This window comes from Bubalus kerabau, chromosome 1, assembly GCF_029407905.1.
Source record: "Bubalus kerabau isolate K-KA32 ecotype Philippines breed swamp buffalo chromosome 1, PCC_UOA_SB_1v2, whole genome shotgun sequence".
NCBI classification, from domain to species: domain Eukaryota; kingdom Metazoa; phylum Chordata; class Mammalia; order Artiodactyla; family Bovidae; genus Bubalus; species Bubalus kerabau.
The window spans coordinates 97,575,486-97,589,290 of NC_073624.1; the positions used below are offsets into that span (position 1 = coordinate 97,575,486).

Below are 13,805 nucleotides of genomic sequence, written 5' to 3' on the forward strand. Positions count from 1 at the left end.
AGTCTGCACATTTACGATTTGTGCACTTTTCTTATGAACATTATGCTGCAATAAAAATTAACGTACATGACAAAAAGCAAATAAACTAAACAACAAAAAACATTTCTAGGGACTTCCCAGAAAGTCCAGTGGTTAAGATCCTGTGCTTCCACTGCAGGGTTTGATCCCTGGTCAGGGAACTAAGATCCCACAAGGCCCCCTGGTTCTGCCACAAAATAAATAAACAAATTTCTACAAGTAAAATAGGTTTAAGTGACTTATGAAAAATGTATGCAAATCAGTTTTTAAGAATCTAACATCCAACAGGAAAATGGGGGAAAAAATACAAAAAGAAATGCTCAAGAAAGAAAAAAAAATGTTTCTAGTAAATTAAAAAAATGTAAATTAGAACAGCAGAATGCTCGATTCCCTATCAAATTAGCAAAGACTAAAGGAAATTAATAAGGTTGCTGCTTAGGATTTGGTGAAAATAATACTCTTATTCCTAACAGAAACTTGAAATAGTATAACCTTTCTGCGTAAAAGTCCTGAAAAATGTATCTTTTGACCCACGAGTTTCCTTTCTAGAAATTATTCTAAGGAAAAATCAGAGATGCAATTAAAAATGGATTTATGCCAGTGTTGACTATAATGGCATTTTGAAACAATATAACTATCCAAGAATGGGAAAATGATTATGATACATATACATATTGGATATTATGTTGTTTTCAAAGAGTAATGATAAAACACTCAGTGAAAAATACATATACAATTCTATGTGGTATACTTTTTTGTTAAAAAAAAAATCAAACATACATTTGCATAGAAAAAGTTGTCAAGAATACATACTATAATGTTAACAGTGGCCATCTGTGGGTGAAAGGATAACGAGTGATTTAATTTTGTGGCTTGTTTTCTACAATGAAATGTTGTAGAAATGAGCATGCATTATTATATTCAGATATCTAACCACATAACAGGGTTAAAAAAAAAAATCCAGAAATCTAGCAATCTAAGTAACATAGATTTTTGTCTCTCTTTCATGTCCCACATGCAATCTTGTAACTTGTTTCCTCAATTTTACCTTAGCAGTATCTGTCCAAGCCATTATTCAATTCAGTCTTCTCTCATATCTGAAACTCAGGCACTTGTATTCCCTACTGACCTCCTCAAATCAAGGCACTTCCTTTTGGTAAAAGAGCCGTATCTTTCACTACTTCTCCATTCTGGCCCCATCAGACCGCTTCACATAGTGACAGTTCACACTCAAGTCCTGGAAAAATCTGCACCAGATACCTTCACACCTCCCAAGCTTGGCATACTTTGTTTTCGTTCTTCAGAATGCATTTTCTCCCTTCCATCTCTCTAAACAGACTTACAGTTCAAGACCCACCTCCAATATCCACTTACTGGGTGTAGCGTCTCCGAGAACAGAGGGTAGTTTCCAAACCAATCCTCCAATGACAGTTTGCATATATTTCAACATATACCATTCTGTACTATTTATTGTCTAGGTTCTTTTCGTAAAGAATGAGCTGTTTCTTTTCTTAAATTTCTTAAAATCAAGTTGGATGAATGGATTTTGGTAAAGCATTCATACACATGCCTTATACAGAGGTGTGTGTTTGAGCCTGTGTCTGATAGATTAGGCAACAGAAACACTAGAATTTTTTTTTTTTTTCATTCAAGATGGCAGAGAACGTCTTAAAATAGTCCCCACACAAAAGCACTCTCACAAAGCCTCGAAACAGAAGAAACAGCTACACCTAGAGCAACAGCAAAGGACAAAAGAATTAGACGCTGAGACGCTCCGGCCCTAATCACCCACAGGAGGTCCCACACACAGATCTTAAACCACGTTAGAAAACTAGGACCTGCTGCCTCCACTCGAAGAGCCACGCCTCGACAGTGAACGGTGACCTCGGGCACTTCTTGATACTGACCCCAAAAAATCAAGGACGAAAGAGGGGGAGGCTAAATCGTACGGGCGAGTATCCAAAATCCACGACTGGGCCCCGCCCCAACCAGGAGCAGTTACCCCACCCCCACACCCCGCCAAGGCGTATCCATCACCCGTGAAGGAACACGCAGAGCTCGCGTCCACCGGCCAGGCTGGGAATTCTGGGAGGACCCGAGGCAGAGACTGGGCGAGGCAAGGGCGCCTCGGGCTACACCTGTCAGGCAGCGGCCAACACTAGGCCCGGAAATCGACGAGATTCGGTGACCAAGACCGGCAGGAGCGTCACCCGATCCGTCGCTCCTTCGATCGGCCTCTCGCCTTCTCCCTCGTCCTTCTCAAACAAAGGCAACTCACACGCACCGCCATTTTCCCCTTACCTCAAAAACCACCTCTTCGTCAAAATCCGGTGTCATCCTTCTCCGCCATGCCACCCGCCTCAGCACGATGGGAAATGAAGGCGGGAGAACAGGCTGCACCCAGGCGTCTGCCTCTACCAGTCCTTGTGTGCAGAAAACTACAATTCCCATCATGCCTTGTAGCTCACGCCCCTTTTTAAAGCCCGCTCATTGGAGCTGAGCTTGAGCATGTTGGCGGGAGGGGCGGGAACGGGATGAAACTTGGGCCCTCTGATTGGAGGAGGCTGGGGCTTTTGTCCGCCTTTTACGGCCGCGACTAGCAGGGGGCGCCTGGAGCTCTGATTTTTTTTTTTTTTTTTTTTTTTGAGCTAGAGAAGGCGTCGCTCTGGCGAAGCCGCGGTGAGCACTGCTCGTGCGCGCGCGTGGACGTCCGCAGGGAGCTCCGCTGCTCGGTGCTCGTGCCCGCCTGCCCGTCGCCGGCGCTCGCGCCGGGGAGCGCCGCCGGGTCCTTAGAGCCGGCAGCTTCCTTTGTGCGGCGCTCACGTTGCGCCACGGTCCCTCCGGACGGAATGTGGGCTCTGCGGGAGTTTTTCTCTTCTGCCCAAATTCTTGAAACAATGGACTGTAAGGGGCGCGGGGAATAAGGGGCGCAAGTTGGGAAGCGAGCTGCACTGGGGAATCATGACTTCTGCTGCCGGTAAGTGACGGCGCTCGAGCTGCCGCTGGAAAGTTTGTAGCGAGCGCTGCAGGTTTGGGGCTCGGAGCTGCTTTCTCCCCCGGGATAGGTTAGTAGTGTTCCCTCTGCCTTTCTCCGGGACTGCGGCAAGTGCGGAGCAGGCGGTGTTTGCTGCCGGATTTTCTCGTCCCTTCGTGCCTAGAGGGGCTCTTTGGAAATCATGAGTCTCTTGGGACCTCCCTTTAAAGGAAGACCTTGTTGGGGTCTCTTAGCTCCAGGAGAAACGGGAAATGTAAAGAGGGCATTTATTTTTCTTTCCTAAAATTTGAGCGACTTTGCCTTTGCGTATGAAAATAGTTTAGATTCCCATGTTAAGAAATCAGTTATTCTAGGAAAGGGCAGCGTTCCCGGAGTGTTGAACTTAGCCACTAGGCTGTGTGGCTTTAACCTCAGTGAGGACTGGAAACCCTGACCCTTAGTGAAGAGATTTAGACATTGTTACTGCTGTCCTGGTGGGTTTCCCCCTGTTATCTGAGAATCAGAGGAGTAGAACTGCCGATGCCAAGGTTTTTGTTCATCTCCACCCGGTTTTTTTGTGGACTTTTTCCCCCTATGTCTACCTGGTTAGTGAACACAAAGCCTTATTTTCTGTCTGCCTTCCTTGGTCCTTTCCCTTCATCCATATGGCAAAGCCTGTTGTATTACCTTTGTATGCACTCTGAAGAATTTTATGGACAACGTTCAGAAGGAACAGTTCCTATTTTCCGAAATAATTACTGAAGTGGTATTATATTCACTTATAAGAACATAGATTAACTTTTAAGTTAGAACTTAATAATGTATTCAGTATTAAGTTTTTTAAATTTTTGGTTTTTTTAAATGACAGTTTCGCCCACATTGAAAGCAATAAACCTTCATTATACATTTAATAGTAAAACAGTGTAAGACTTCAAAGTTACTTCTAGAATCAGCAGTTCAGTATCAGATTAAATTTTCTTAGCTTTTCTTGGCATTTGTTTTAAATTCCTGTAACTTGAAACTGTCAAACAGCACCCTGAATGTTCTGATTTGTGTTCTTTCTGAAGACTAGATATGCTAGAGGTTGTACTGCTAGGTGTATTCTGATTACGAACTAAGGAGCTGAGAAGTTAGCCAATAGGAGTAAGAAAGCAAGGAGAGCAGTGTTGCGGTAGTAGTATTTCTGAAGAAGATGTTGTGGATCTTCCCTTTTGATGTTATATGTGTGTGTAGAGGATGTCATCATATACTGAGAATTACGTTATTTATAAACTTTTCTTTCCTTACCAAAGGAAGGCTTTCTACTTACTTGAGGTGAAGTATTTTCATCCTAAATTTCTGTGCCTCAGTGTAATGAATAAGCCAAATTTAATTTAAATTTAGATTTAAAATTATTGGAGATTTTAAAATCTTTCCAGCCTGTTTTAACTCTTCCTTCCTTTGTTAAACGCATTTAAAATTCGTACCTTGGATGTGTCAACTTTCAGTTCCAGTCCCAACAGTTTATAAATGAACAGATACAGATACATATTTAAATATGTAAACCTGATCTAGGTCTCAGTTTGGAATTGTATTATTTCATTTGAATGACCCTCAAATATTTCAGGATATTTTTATATTTATCAACTTTACAATTAAAGAAATCCACAGACATTTTTGTGGTGTTTAAAAGAGGGACACTTCCTGTGTTTAGCTGAGTTAGTTGGTTTTTAGCATAGCTGGCTGAGAAGCATTGACGACTTTTTTGTTTGCCCATCTGTTAAGATTTATTATAATTTTTTCTCATGTCTAAATGGGGAATATAGAAAAGAACTGGGTTTTATTTCCATCTTCTAACAAAATTATGTGTTCATCATTCTTACAAGCTGTTTATGATGCTCTTTGGAACAAAATTTAAATGCATTAAAACTTTAGGAACATTATTTGCAACTGGGGGAGATGTTTGTTTACACTGAACCTAATCTGTGGTATTGTTTGGGCTGGTTGGCTTAATTTAAGGACATAAGAAAAATGTAGAATATCTAAATTATATGTATTCTAAAGAAGAGCTTGCTTTGTTTTTCTGCATCTGTAAAAGAGTAGGCCCACATAGAGATTTTAGAATTTTTAAAATCAGTGTATGGGAAAAAGAGAGCTAATTATAGGAATGTATTTTATACCTTTATGAACACGTACAGGTCTCAGTGTACTTGCGCTGTGCTTTGCTTTTTGGCTGGTCTAGTAGCTCAAAGTGTTGCACGTGGGCCGCAGCCATCTGTGTGTAATAGATGACAAGTGTGTTTGTGATTGTTAGAATAGTGGTACTAGTGCTTTACACTCTTACCTTATTTTTCCCTGGAGCCAAACAGCTGTGTAAATAAAAGATTTGCTGCTATGCTCTAAAAAGTTTCAAGTCTGACTGTTGATACAGTATTAACATCCAAAGGTGCTGGATTTATTGCAAGTTTGACATTGGAGCAGACCGTCATATAATGGCTTGTTATTTTTTGATTTGTGTTTCTTTCAAAATAGAGCCACTGAAAATAATGATGAATTTCAAATATTTCTGTGCTACTGACTTAGTTGAACCCTTATTCCTACTAATAATTAAGAACTGAGTAATCCTATTGAAGTTGATTCCTACAAACATATTATTATTCTATGTTTAAATGGTATTGATTTCTTTTTTTTTTTTTTTTTTTTAAGAAATATCTTGTTACTGAGACATAGTAAAGACTGTGTGTATGTGGCAACTCTGTCTGTTCCCAGGCCCAGTGTTCAGCACTGGGGATACAGCAGAGAGACAAAGTGCCTGCCCTCCTGGAGCTTGTCTTCCTGTGGTGAAGACAGAGTGAGGTACACTGAAGAAAAATCACACAGGGCAGAGGGCTCCGGAATCTAAGGGTTCTCCTGCAGCAGGTATCTCAGATGTATCACCTCAAAGTCATTTAGACTTGAGAGTAATTTGTTCAAATCCCCCATTTACAAGTAAGGAAACTGAGGCAACCAATTCTGCATAAAAACACACGGTTAGGTTAGTCAGCTCTCCCAGTTACATTACTGGTTTCCTCCAAAACAGCGTTAACTAGGCCAAAGTTCACAGTTCTTTAATTCATTGAGTATGTGTTGAGGAAGTTAGGTACATTTGTTGGTAATCAACCATAGTTCATGTAGTTAATTGAGTTTCTGGAACAGGAAGAGATTTATGATTCTTGGAAGCAGACCCTGTACAAAACATATTTAAAGAAAAGAGTAAACTTGATACCAAACATTAAAAAAAAAAGATTGAACTGAAATAGCAAAAATTGATTAAGTGAATGACCCTGAAATTTCTGAACAGGCTCTAAGATTCAGTAAAAGATTAATGAGATCAGAGGTTTTTTTTGTTTTGGTTTTTTGGTTTTTTAGCTGTGGTAAGATAACCTAACATAAATTTAGCATCTATACTATTCCTAAGTGTACAAAGCAGCAGTGGTAAGTGCATTCATACTGCCGTGCAGCCAGTCTCCAGAACTCTTTCCACATTGCAAAACTTTTTTTTTTTATTCCTTCAAAATGCCCAGAGGTAGGATGTTTTCAGAATGGTTATAGAAATGAAATCAGTGTGACAGTCTGTCAGTCTTCCTTATCTTGAATAAGATGGGAGGTTAGGAAGAAGCCTAGGGCAGTCATACTTAAGACTTTACTTAATAGGTCAAGGGTTTAATTTAATGGACCATGACACAAAGCTTTATCATTAGGGTTTGAATGGTTTTAAAATATTTTCTACCTAAAAAAAACAAGCAAAATAATAATGTGCTTATTGAACATTTAACTAAAATTGCATGACTTTGGGAATTTGTATTAAGGCATTTGGGAACTACCTCATATCTTTTTTTTATTATAACAGTATACTGAAGAATTAAATGAGAAGGCATCTGTTATCAGGTGACCTTAGGTGAAGAGGTTTGAGAAATTCTTCTTTGGTTGGTAAAAAGGAAATAGAGCACCCTACTTTTTTTTTTTCTCCTTGTAATATCTTCCCGAATTGGAGTGTTGTGACTAATTTCCTTTGTTGAAAAGAAACTCACCACCAAGTGAAGAATCAAAGCCTCTGTGTATCCAAGTACTTAAACAGTGTCTAGCAGATATTTTGAAAGGTTTAAAAATATTTTTTACAAGTCTTTTAAGAAATATGACAGGGTGAAAAATAATAGTATAGATAGAAAAACATAAAAGAACTTTAAAAAATGTGGATGTTCAGACTATGTAACTTCATTTTATAGGCCTTTTGTGTGAAGTTTTAGGTTGCTATAGGCTAGAGCAGATCTGCCAAAATCTTACACAGTGCTTATAAGGTGCTTATTAAGTCCTTTTAATATAATGTCAAGAAAGAATTGCTACCATAGGAATTATGGTCATCTTTTAAATGCGCTAGAACCGTAGTTATAAATGAGGGGTGCACATCATAATCACCTGGTGTAGAGTGTAGACATTTGACTTTCTAAAAATAAAGCTCAGTGAAGAATTATAATGAAAATTCCCATTTGACAACCCCTGCACAGGAAAAATACCGCTTTATTAAGAGCCTCAAATAATACAGTATTGATAATTTTCAGTTTTTAAGTTTGGGAAATTTCTAGTTTCTGTATTCTCTTTTAGGTTATTTTGGGGTTCAGGTGAGATAGGTCATTGATAAAGGGCATTTTATACAACTCCACTGTATATCCTTGAGATAGAAGAATACTGCTATTCACATGAGACATTTGGGTCATATCCTATGTAAACCTTAGGCAAATTCAGCTCTTGGACTCAGTAAATGAACCATAGTATCCTCTCCTACTATACAGATCTAAGCAAAAGCCAGTTGTTTAATTTAGTGTTGACTAAAGATATGGTGAGCTGTTCCAGAGTTAGAAGAAAAACTGTATTGGATTTACTAAGCAGTGTACACTATACCAAAAGCTGTATGTACTGGAATTGAAGAGCAATTTACAGACTTTTCAAAAGTAACACTGACTCTGCATAATGTAGTATAATAGTCTACCTAGTAAAATGCATTGTCAAAAGTAAAAATGTTCTGAAACTTAATCATTTATCTTCTGCTTTGGATTTTTGGTCATCAGACTTTTTTTTTCCCCCTTTCTAGAGATTAAGAAGCCACCAGTGGCCCCCAAACCAAAGTTTGTTCTGGCAGCTAATAAGCCAGCTCCACCTCCTGTCGCACCTAAACCTGAGATCTTGGTTTCTAGTGTTCCACAGTCAACAAAGAAAACCAAACCATCCATAGCTCCAAAACCAAAAGTTCTGAAGGCCTCACCTGTCCAGGATATCACACAGTCACCATCAAAGAAGATCGTCGTGAACCTGGAAGAGCGTACGCAGGAATTCCCTGAAAGTACTGACAACTCGAACTGCAAAAACAGAGGGCATCCGAGCAGTGATTATATTTTACCAGTGTGCCATCCTGGATGTAACCATAAGCTTGAGAGCAGAGAGAATTTGTGTGTCAAGCAGCTTGTCTTAGGGCCCCTGGAAATGCATGAGAATTTAGAAAACAACAAAATTGGTGAGTCCCCTTCAGCTGTAAAAAATCAGCATAAATGTGATTCTGTTGGTGAAAGGGTCAAGAGCCAGAGTAAAGTAGTTTTAAAGGCAAGCATCCTTGAAGAGAAGCTCAAAGATGTTTTAACACAACGAACGTCACCCTTTCTTTTCCCCCAGAAGCACAGATCCACAGACAGTCCAGAAATGAGTGATGGCTGTAATTCCCACAGACAAGTCAGCATTGAATTAGCAGACTTGTCACCTTCCCTGTCCAGCTTTGAAAACGTTTCTAATCATCACCCTTGCCACCTACAACTTCCTAGCACTGAATTTCAAAATTTTGAAACTAATCAGAATGACAGTGAAAAAAGCAACACTTGCTATCATTCATCTGAACAAGAAGCTCTAGAAAATGGAAAAAGGAGTCCTTTCTTATCTTCAGATGGAGATAGTAAGAAATCAGAAGCCAGAGACCTTGGTCCCTTGGAAATCCACTTAGTGCCATGTACTCCCAAATTTCCAACTCCCAAGCCCAGAAAAACACGTGTTGCACGCCTCTTACGCCAGAGACATATAGATACTTCTAGTGAAAGTACTGAAGAACCAGAGGATGTAGACAGCTTGCCTCATCTTTTCGAAGATAGTTTGAAAAACAATAAAATCAGTGTCTTTCATCAGACTGCTTTGTGTAACCAGGAACAGGTAGACAAAGTGAAGCCAGAAAATAAAGGTGAATTGAATGTGGACCTCACCGGTGACAGACAAAACTCGGTCTATTCACAGAAAGCCTTGTGTCCTGAAACATCTTCCTCTGAAAAAACAGCACCTCCTTTAGAAACAGACTCTAACTTGAGTTCTGACGACAAGTCAGGAGATAGTTCTGGTATGTCACTTGCCGAGGACAAAGGAATCAGTTTTATAAGATGCAGTACTCTATCTATGAGCCTGCCCAAGCAGCTCAAATTAACCTGCAGCGAACATTTGCCTACTGCCTCTAACCCGGGAGTGTCTGCCCCTCAAATGCAAAAGGAATCTATGATAAAAGGTGAAAGTTCCTCAAAAGTTGTCCCCAAAAAACCTCAAAGACACAGTTTGCCTGCTGCCGGAGTGCTTAAAAAGGCTGCCTCTGAGGAGCTTGTGGAGAAAAGTTCTTATCCCTCAAATGAAGAAAAAGAGTCAGAGAAGGGTCTAGAAAGAGATCACGTGCAGCGTTTATGTGCCCCAAACAATGGTATGTCATCCTCCTTTGATATGCCTAAGCGGGCTTCAGAGAAGCCAGTGTGGAAATTACCTCATCCCATTATCCCCTTTTCAGGGAACCCAGAATCCTTAAAGTCTGTCACCATATCCTCAAACAGTGAGACTCCCACAGCCCTGACCAAGCCTAGAGCAAAATCATTATCTGCTATGGATGTGGAAAGGTGCACTAAGCCCTGCAAAGACTCTCACAAGAAGAACTCTTTAAAGAAGTTGCTCAATATGAAGCTGTCCATCTGTTTCATGAAGAGTGACTTCCAGAAATTTTGGTCCAAGCATAGCCAACTTGGAGATACAACCTCAGGCAGCCTGGCAGGTGGGGAGCAAAGAGGGAGTGTGAGTGATTGGCATGGCCTGTTGGTAGGAGAAGAGAAGAGAAGTAAACCCATCAAGGCATATTCGGCAGATAACTATAGCCTGGAGTCCCACAAGAAGAGGAAGAAGTTGCGGGGCCACACCAGTGCAGCTAATGGACCAAGAGCCGAGTCTCTGGATGACCAAATGCTGTCCAGGGAGTCGTCCTTGCAGGCACCTTGCAAATCTGTTACCAGCGACTGTGCACCAGAGTATGAAAATATACGGCATTATGAGGAAATACCAGAGTATGAGAACTTGCCCTTTGTTATGGCTATGGGGAAAACTCCCGAGTTGGAACGGCGGAACTCCAGCAGCGCGGAGGACACTGATGCAAATGTGTATGAGGTACAGGAGCCGTATGAAGCTCCAGACGGCCAGCCCCAACTCGGACCCAGACACCAGCATTCCAGGTAACACTTAGGTGTCAGACAGACACGTGTATCACTGAAATTAACCCTCAGCAACCCTGGGAGATAGGTTAAGATCTCATAGGTGGGGACAAGTAACTTGGCAAGAGAGTGGTGTATTTGATTTTATTTTTTAATTACTTTTTATTGGAGTATAGTTGCTTTACAACATTACATTAGTTTCTACTATACAGCAGAATGAATAAGCCGTACATATACATTATATCCCCTCCCTTTTGGACTTCATTCAGGTCACCACAGTGCACTGAGTGGAATTTCCTGTGCTATACACTGTATTCTTGTTAGTTATCCATTTTATACATCGTATCAATAGCATACATGGGTCAGTCCCAGTCTTCCAATTCCTCCAATCCCTATTTTCCCCCTTGATATCCATATAGTTGTTCTCTACATTTGTGTCTCTGTTTCTGCTCTGCAAATAAGATCATCTATACCATTTTTCTAGATTCCACATGTATGGGTTAATATACAATATTTGTTTTTCTCTTTCTGACTTACTTCATTTTGTATAACTCTCTCTAGGTTCATCACGTCTCTACAAATGACCCAGTTTGAGAGAGCAGTTTAGTTAAGCATGTATTAAGTTATTTCCAAAGTTCAGTCTCTTTTTATCATGTAGTCAGGATGGGTATTTGCAATGTAACCTCTAAGTCGTTGACTTAAAAGTACCAACTTAGAATACAGAGTGAGACCCTAGGGGACGAAGTTGTCCAAGTCAATGAGGTTTATTTGCTAGGTATAAGAAATCTGTGAAGCTTTTGAAATCTATGTATTTACCTTTGGCGCCCTTGTCAGGTAAAACCTCTAAATTTGCAAAAGTCACTACTCTTTGAGGATTATTTATTTTACTTGTTGAAGGCTAATTACTAACTTCAGATGGAGATAGAAAAAATGCAGGAGAAACATAACTCCTGCCTTTCTCACTTTTGTATACATACTTCTACCCCTGGTGTGCCTACTTCATCTGTCTTATTTGAAACCTTGCCTGTCCTTGATGGTCCAGCTCTGCGATCCTTTGCTTTCTGAAGCTTCCACAGTTACCTAGTGGGACGTGTTTACCTCCTGTTCTGATCTCCCAGTTGTGCTTTGATGCTGTGGTGTCCTTTGTCTCAGTCTTCTTTATGGTAGAATTGTTTATTGCCATGTCTGATTGGTGTTTGGTTTCAGGCTTCATGAAGAGTTCTGGTCATATCTTTTTGTCCTGCATGAGGCCAAGCAACGGGTTTAGTGGGGGTCGGTAGATTTGGTTGAGTAAATGGAAGAATGAGCGAAAGAAGGGAAAGGGGAGCAGCTTCCTAACCCCAGGAGCAGCTTCCTTCTCTCTCCCTAGTCAAAAAGGGAGCCTTGGCATTGGGTTGAAAGTGTTTTGTGTTTAATACAAAGTACACAGACCGTTTTGGAAGTCTTTATATTCTTTCTTGGGTTACTAACTTAAAGCCTTTGAGTGCTTAGGTCTTAAAATAGGACTTCTGTAGAAATATTAACATATGTGGCACATAGTAGAGCCTCAAAAAAAAAAAAAAAAGGATTATTGGATGAATTGAATAAATCAAATTAAGCAAAATCTTAGTTGTTGCACCAAGTAAAATAAATTATCCTTTTACCTTTCAGATGCTCTCTTGGCACTTTTCTTTGCTCATAATCCTCTCTGCCCTTCCTCCTTTAACCCCAAAAGACTTACCTCCTTTGCCTTAACTTTTCTAAATCGGACTCCATCCTGTTTACAGCTGTCTACTCTGAATGTTAGTACCTAGGTGAAAACCTCTGCCTTGGCATAAATATTTCAATGGGGAATAAAGTATCCAACTTTTTTAAAAGTCTGTTTTCTATTTTCATGCCTGCTCATCTCACCATGGAACAGTTTTATTGATGCTGCCCTCCTTTTGAATAATTTTTTGTTGGAGGATAGTTGCTTTACAATCCTGTGTCAGTTTCTGCTGGTACTGCCCTCCTTTTAACAAGGTTTTGTGTGTTATTGTGTATGTGTGTATGTTGAAGGGACGAATTTGGCTTCTCTGTGACATCCTGCTGCTGCTAAGTCGCTTCAGTCCTGTCCGACTCTGTGCGACCCCATAGATGGCAGCCCACCAGGCTCCCCCGTCCCTGGGATTTGCCTGGATTTTCCAGGGAAGAACACTGGAGTGGGTTGCCATTTCCTTCTCCAGTGCATGAAAGTGAAAAGTGAAAGTGAAGTCGCTCAGTCGTGTCCGACTCTTAGGGACCCCATGGACTGCAGCCTACCAGGCTCCTCCATCCATGGGATTTTCCAGGCAAGAGTACTGGAGTGGGGTGCCATTGCCTTCTCCGCTTGAGCAATGAGTGGATGCCAACAATTGAGATAGGATTAGGTTTGGAATAAGAGTAGTGAGTTTGCTTTTGGGATATGTTGGATTTGAGGTGCCAGATAACTATCTAGGGGAAAGCGTTAGTTACTCAGTCATGTCTGACTCTTTGTTATCCCATGGACTGTAGCCCACCAGGCTCCTCTATGGAATTCTCCTGGCAAGAATACTGGAGTGGGTTACCATTCCCTTCTCCAGAGGATCTTCCTGACCCAGAGACTGAACCCGGGTCTCCTGCATTGCAGGTGGATTCTTTACCATCTGAGCCATCAGGGCTTTGTGACATGCTCCTATCCTTAGCTAAGATGAACTTTTTTTCCTTGAAGTTGGAGATTTGACCCTTAGTGTTAAGTTTTCTGTCGACCCTCAGACTTGATCTGAAGGGTTTGTGATTATCTTTAATACAAACTGTAAACTTCTGGAACTTGTTCTTCATCTGGTTTGCTTCTTATGTCTTTAGGGCACTGCTGCTCTGGTCAGGGGGGAACGAGGATGGAAGGAGTTAATGTACACATCCAGCCAGTGCAGCCGGATGGCATTCATAAGAAGGGCTTTTTCTCAAGGCCACAGGAAACCGAGGGTGGCTTTGGACAGGTTGAAGCTGTCAAGTAGGGCAGCCTGGTAAAGAGTGGGTGAGCTCTGCTTTTGAATTTCGCTTTCCATGGAGATTTTTGTTTAGGCCTGGCGCAGGGAGGCCTGAACAGGCTGGGGAGTCCTAAAATGTGCCAGCTGAATCAAAAGCCTTCAGTCACAGGGCCAGGCTAACAGTGTTGCCTGGGAGGTCGTACCTTGTGTAAACAACATTGCGCGTGGAAAGAGAAAGGAGAATTCAAGCCTCCCAAGGATACCTGGCTCCCCCCAAAATAAGGTAAATGAGAAGTGGGGCATCTGTTTCAGGTGAGCTGAGTGGATCCAAGTGGAAAT

The 13,805-nt window shown here is 41.0% G+C and overlaps 2 protein-coding genes across 9 annotated transcripts in view; one reads left to right on the top strand and one right to left on the bottom strand.

Moving 5' to 3' along the window:
* The window catches only part of VEZT (vezatin, adherens junctions transmembrane protein), a 71,254-nt gene extending 68,770 nt beyond the window's left edge, over positions 1-2,484 (bottom strand). For 5 of the 7 annotated variants that reach the window (XM_055585173.1, XM_055585165.1, XM_055585156.1 and 2 more), the window contains exon 1: positions 2,320-2,484. In XM_055585173.1, the coding sequence (XP_055441148.1) occupies positions 2,320-2,472 (153 nt within the window). In that variant the 5' untranslated portion in view covers positions 2,473-2,484. The remainder of the gene's footprint in view (positions 1-2,319) is intronic. The other 2 variants (XM_055585186.1, XM_055585180.1) reach the window with 1 other exon arrangement.
* Positions 2,485-2,627: 143 nt separating this feature from the next.
* Positions 2,628-13,805, top strand: part of FGD6 (FYVE, RhoGEF and PH domain containing 6) — a 104,592-nt gene continuing 93,414 nt past the window's right edge. For both annotated transcript variants that reach the window (XM_055585114.1, XM_055585122.1), the window contains exons 1-2: positions 2,628-2,995; positions 8,100-10,521. In XM_055585114.1, the coding sequence (XP_055441089.1) occupies positions 2,980-2,995; positions 8,100-10,521 (2,438 nt within the window). In that variant the 5' untranslated portion in view covers positions 2,628-2,979. The remainder of the gene's footprint in view (positions 2,996-8,099; positions 10,522-13,805) is intronic.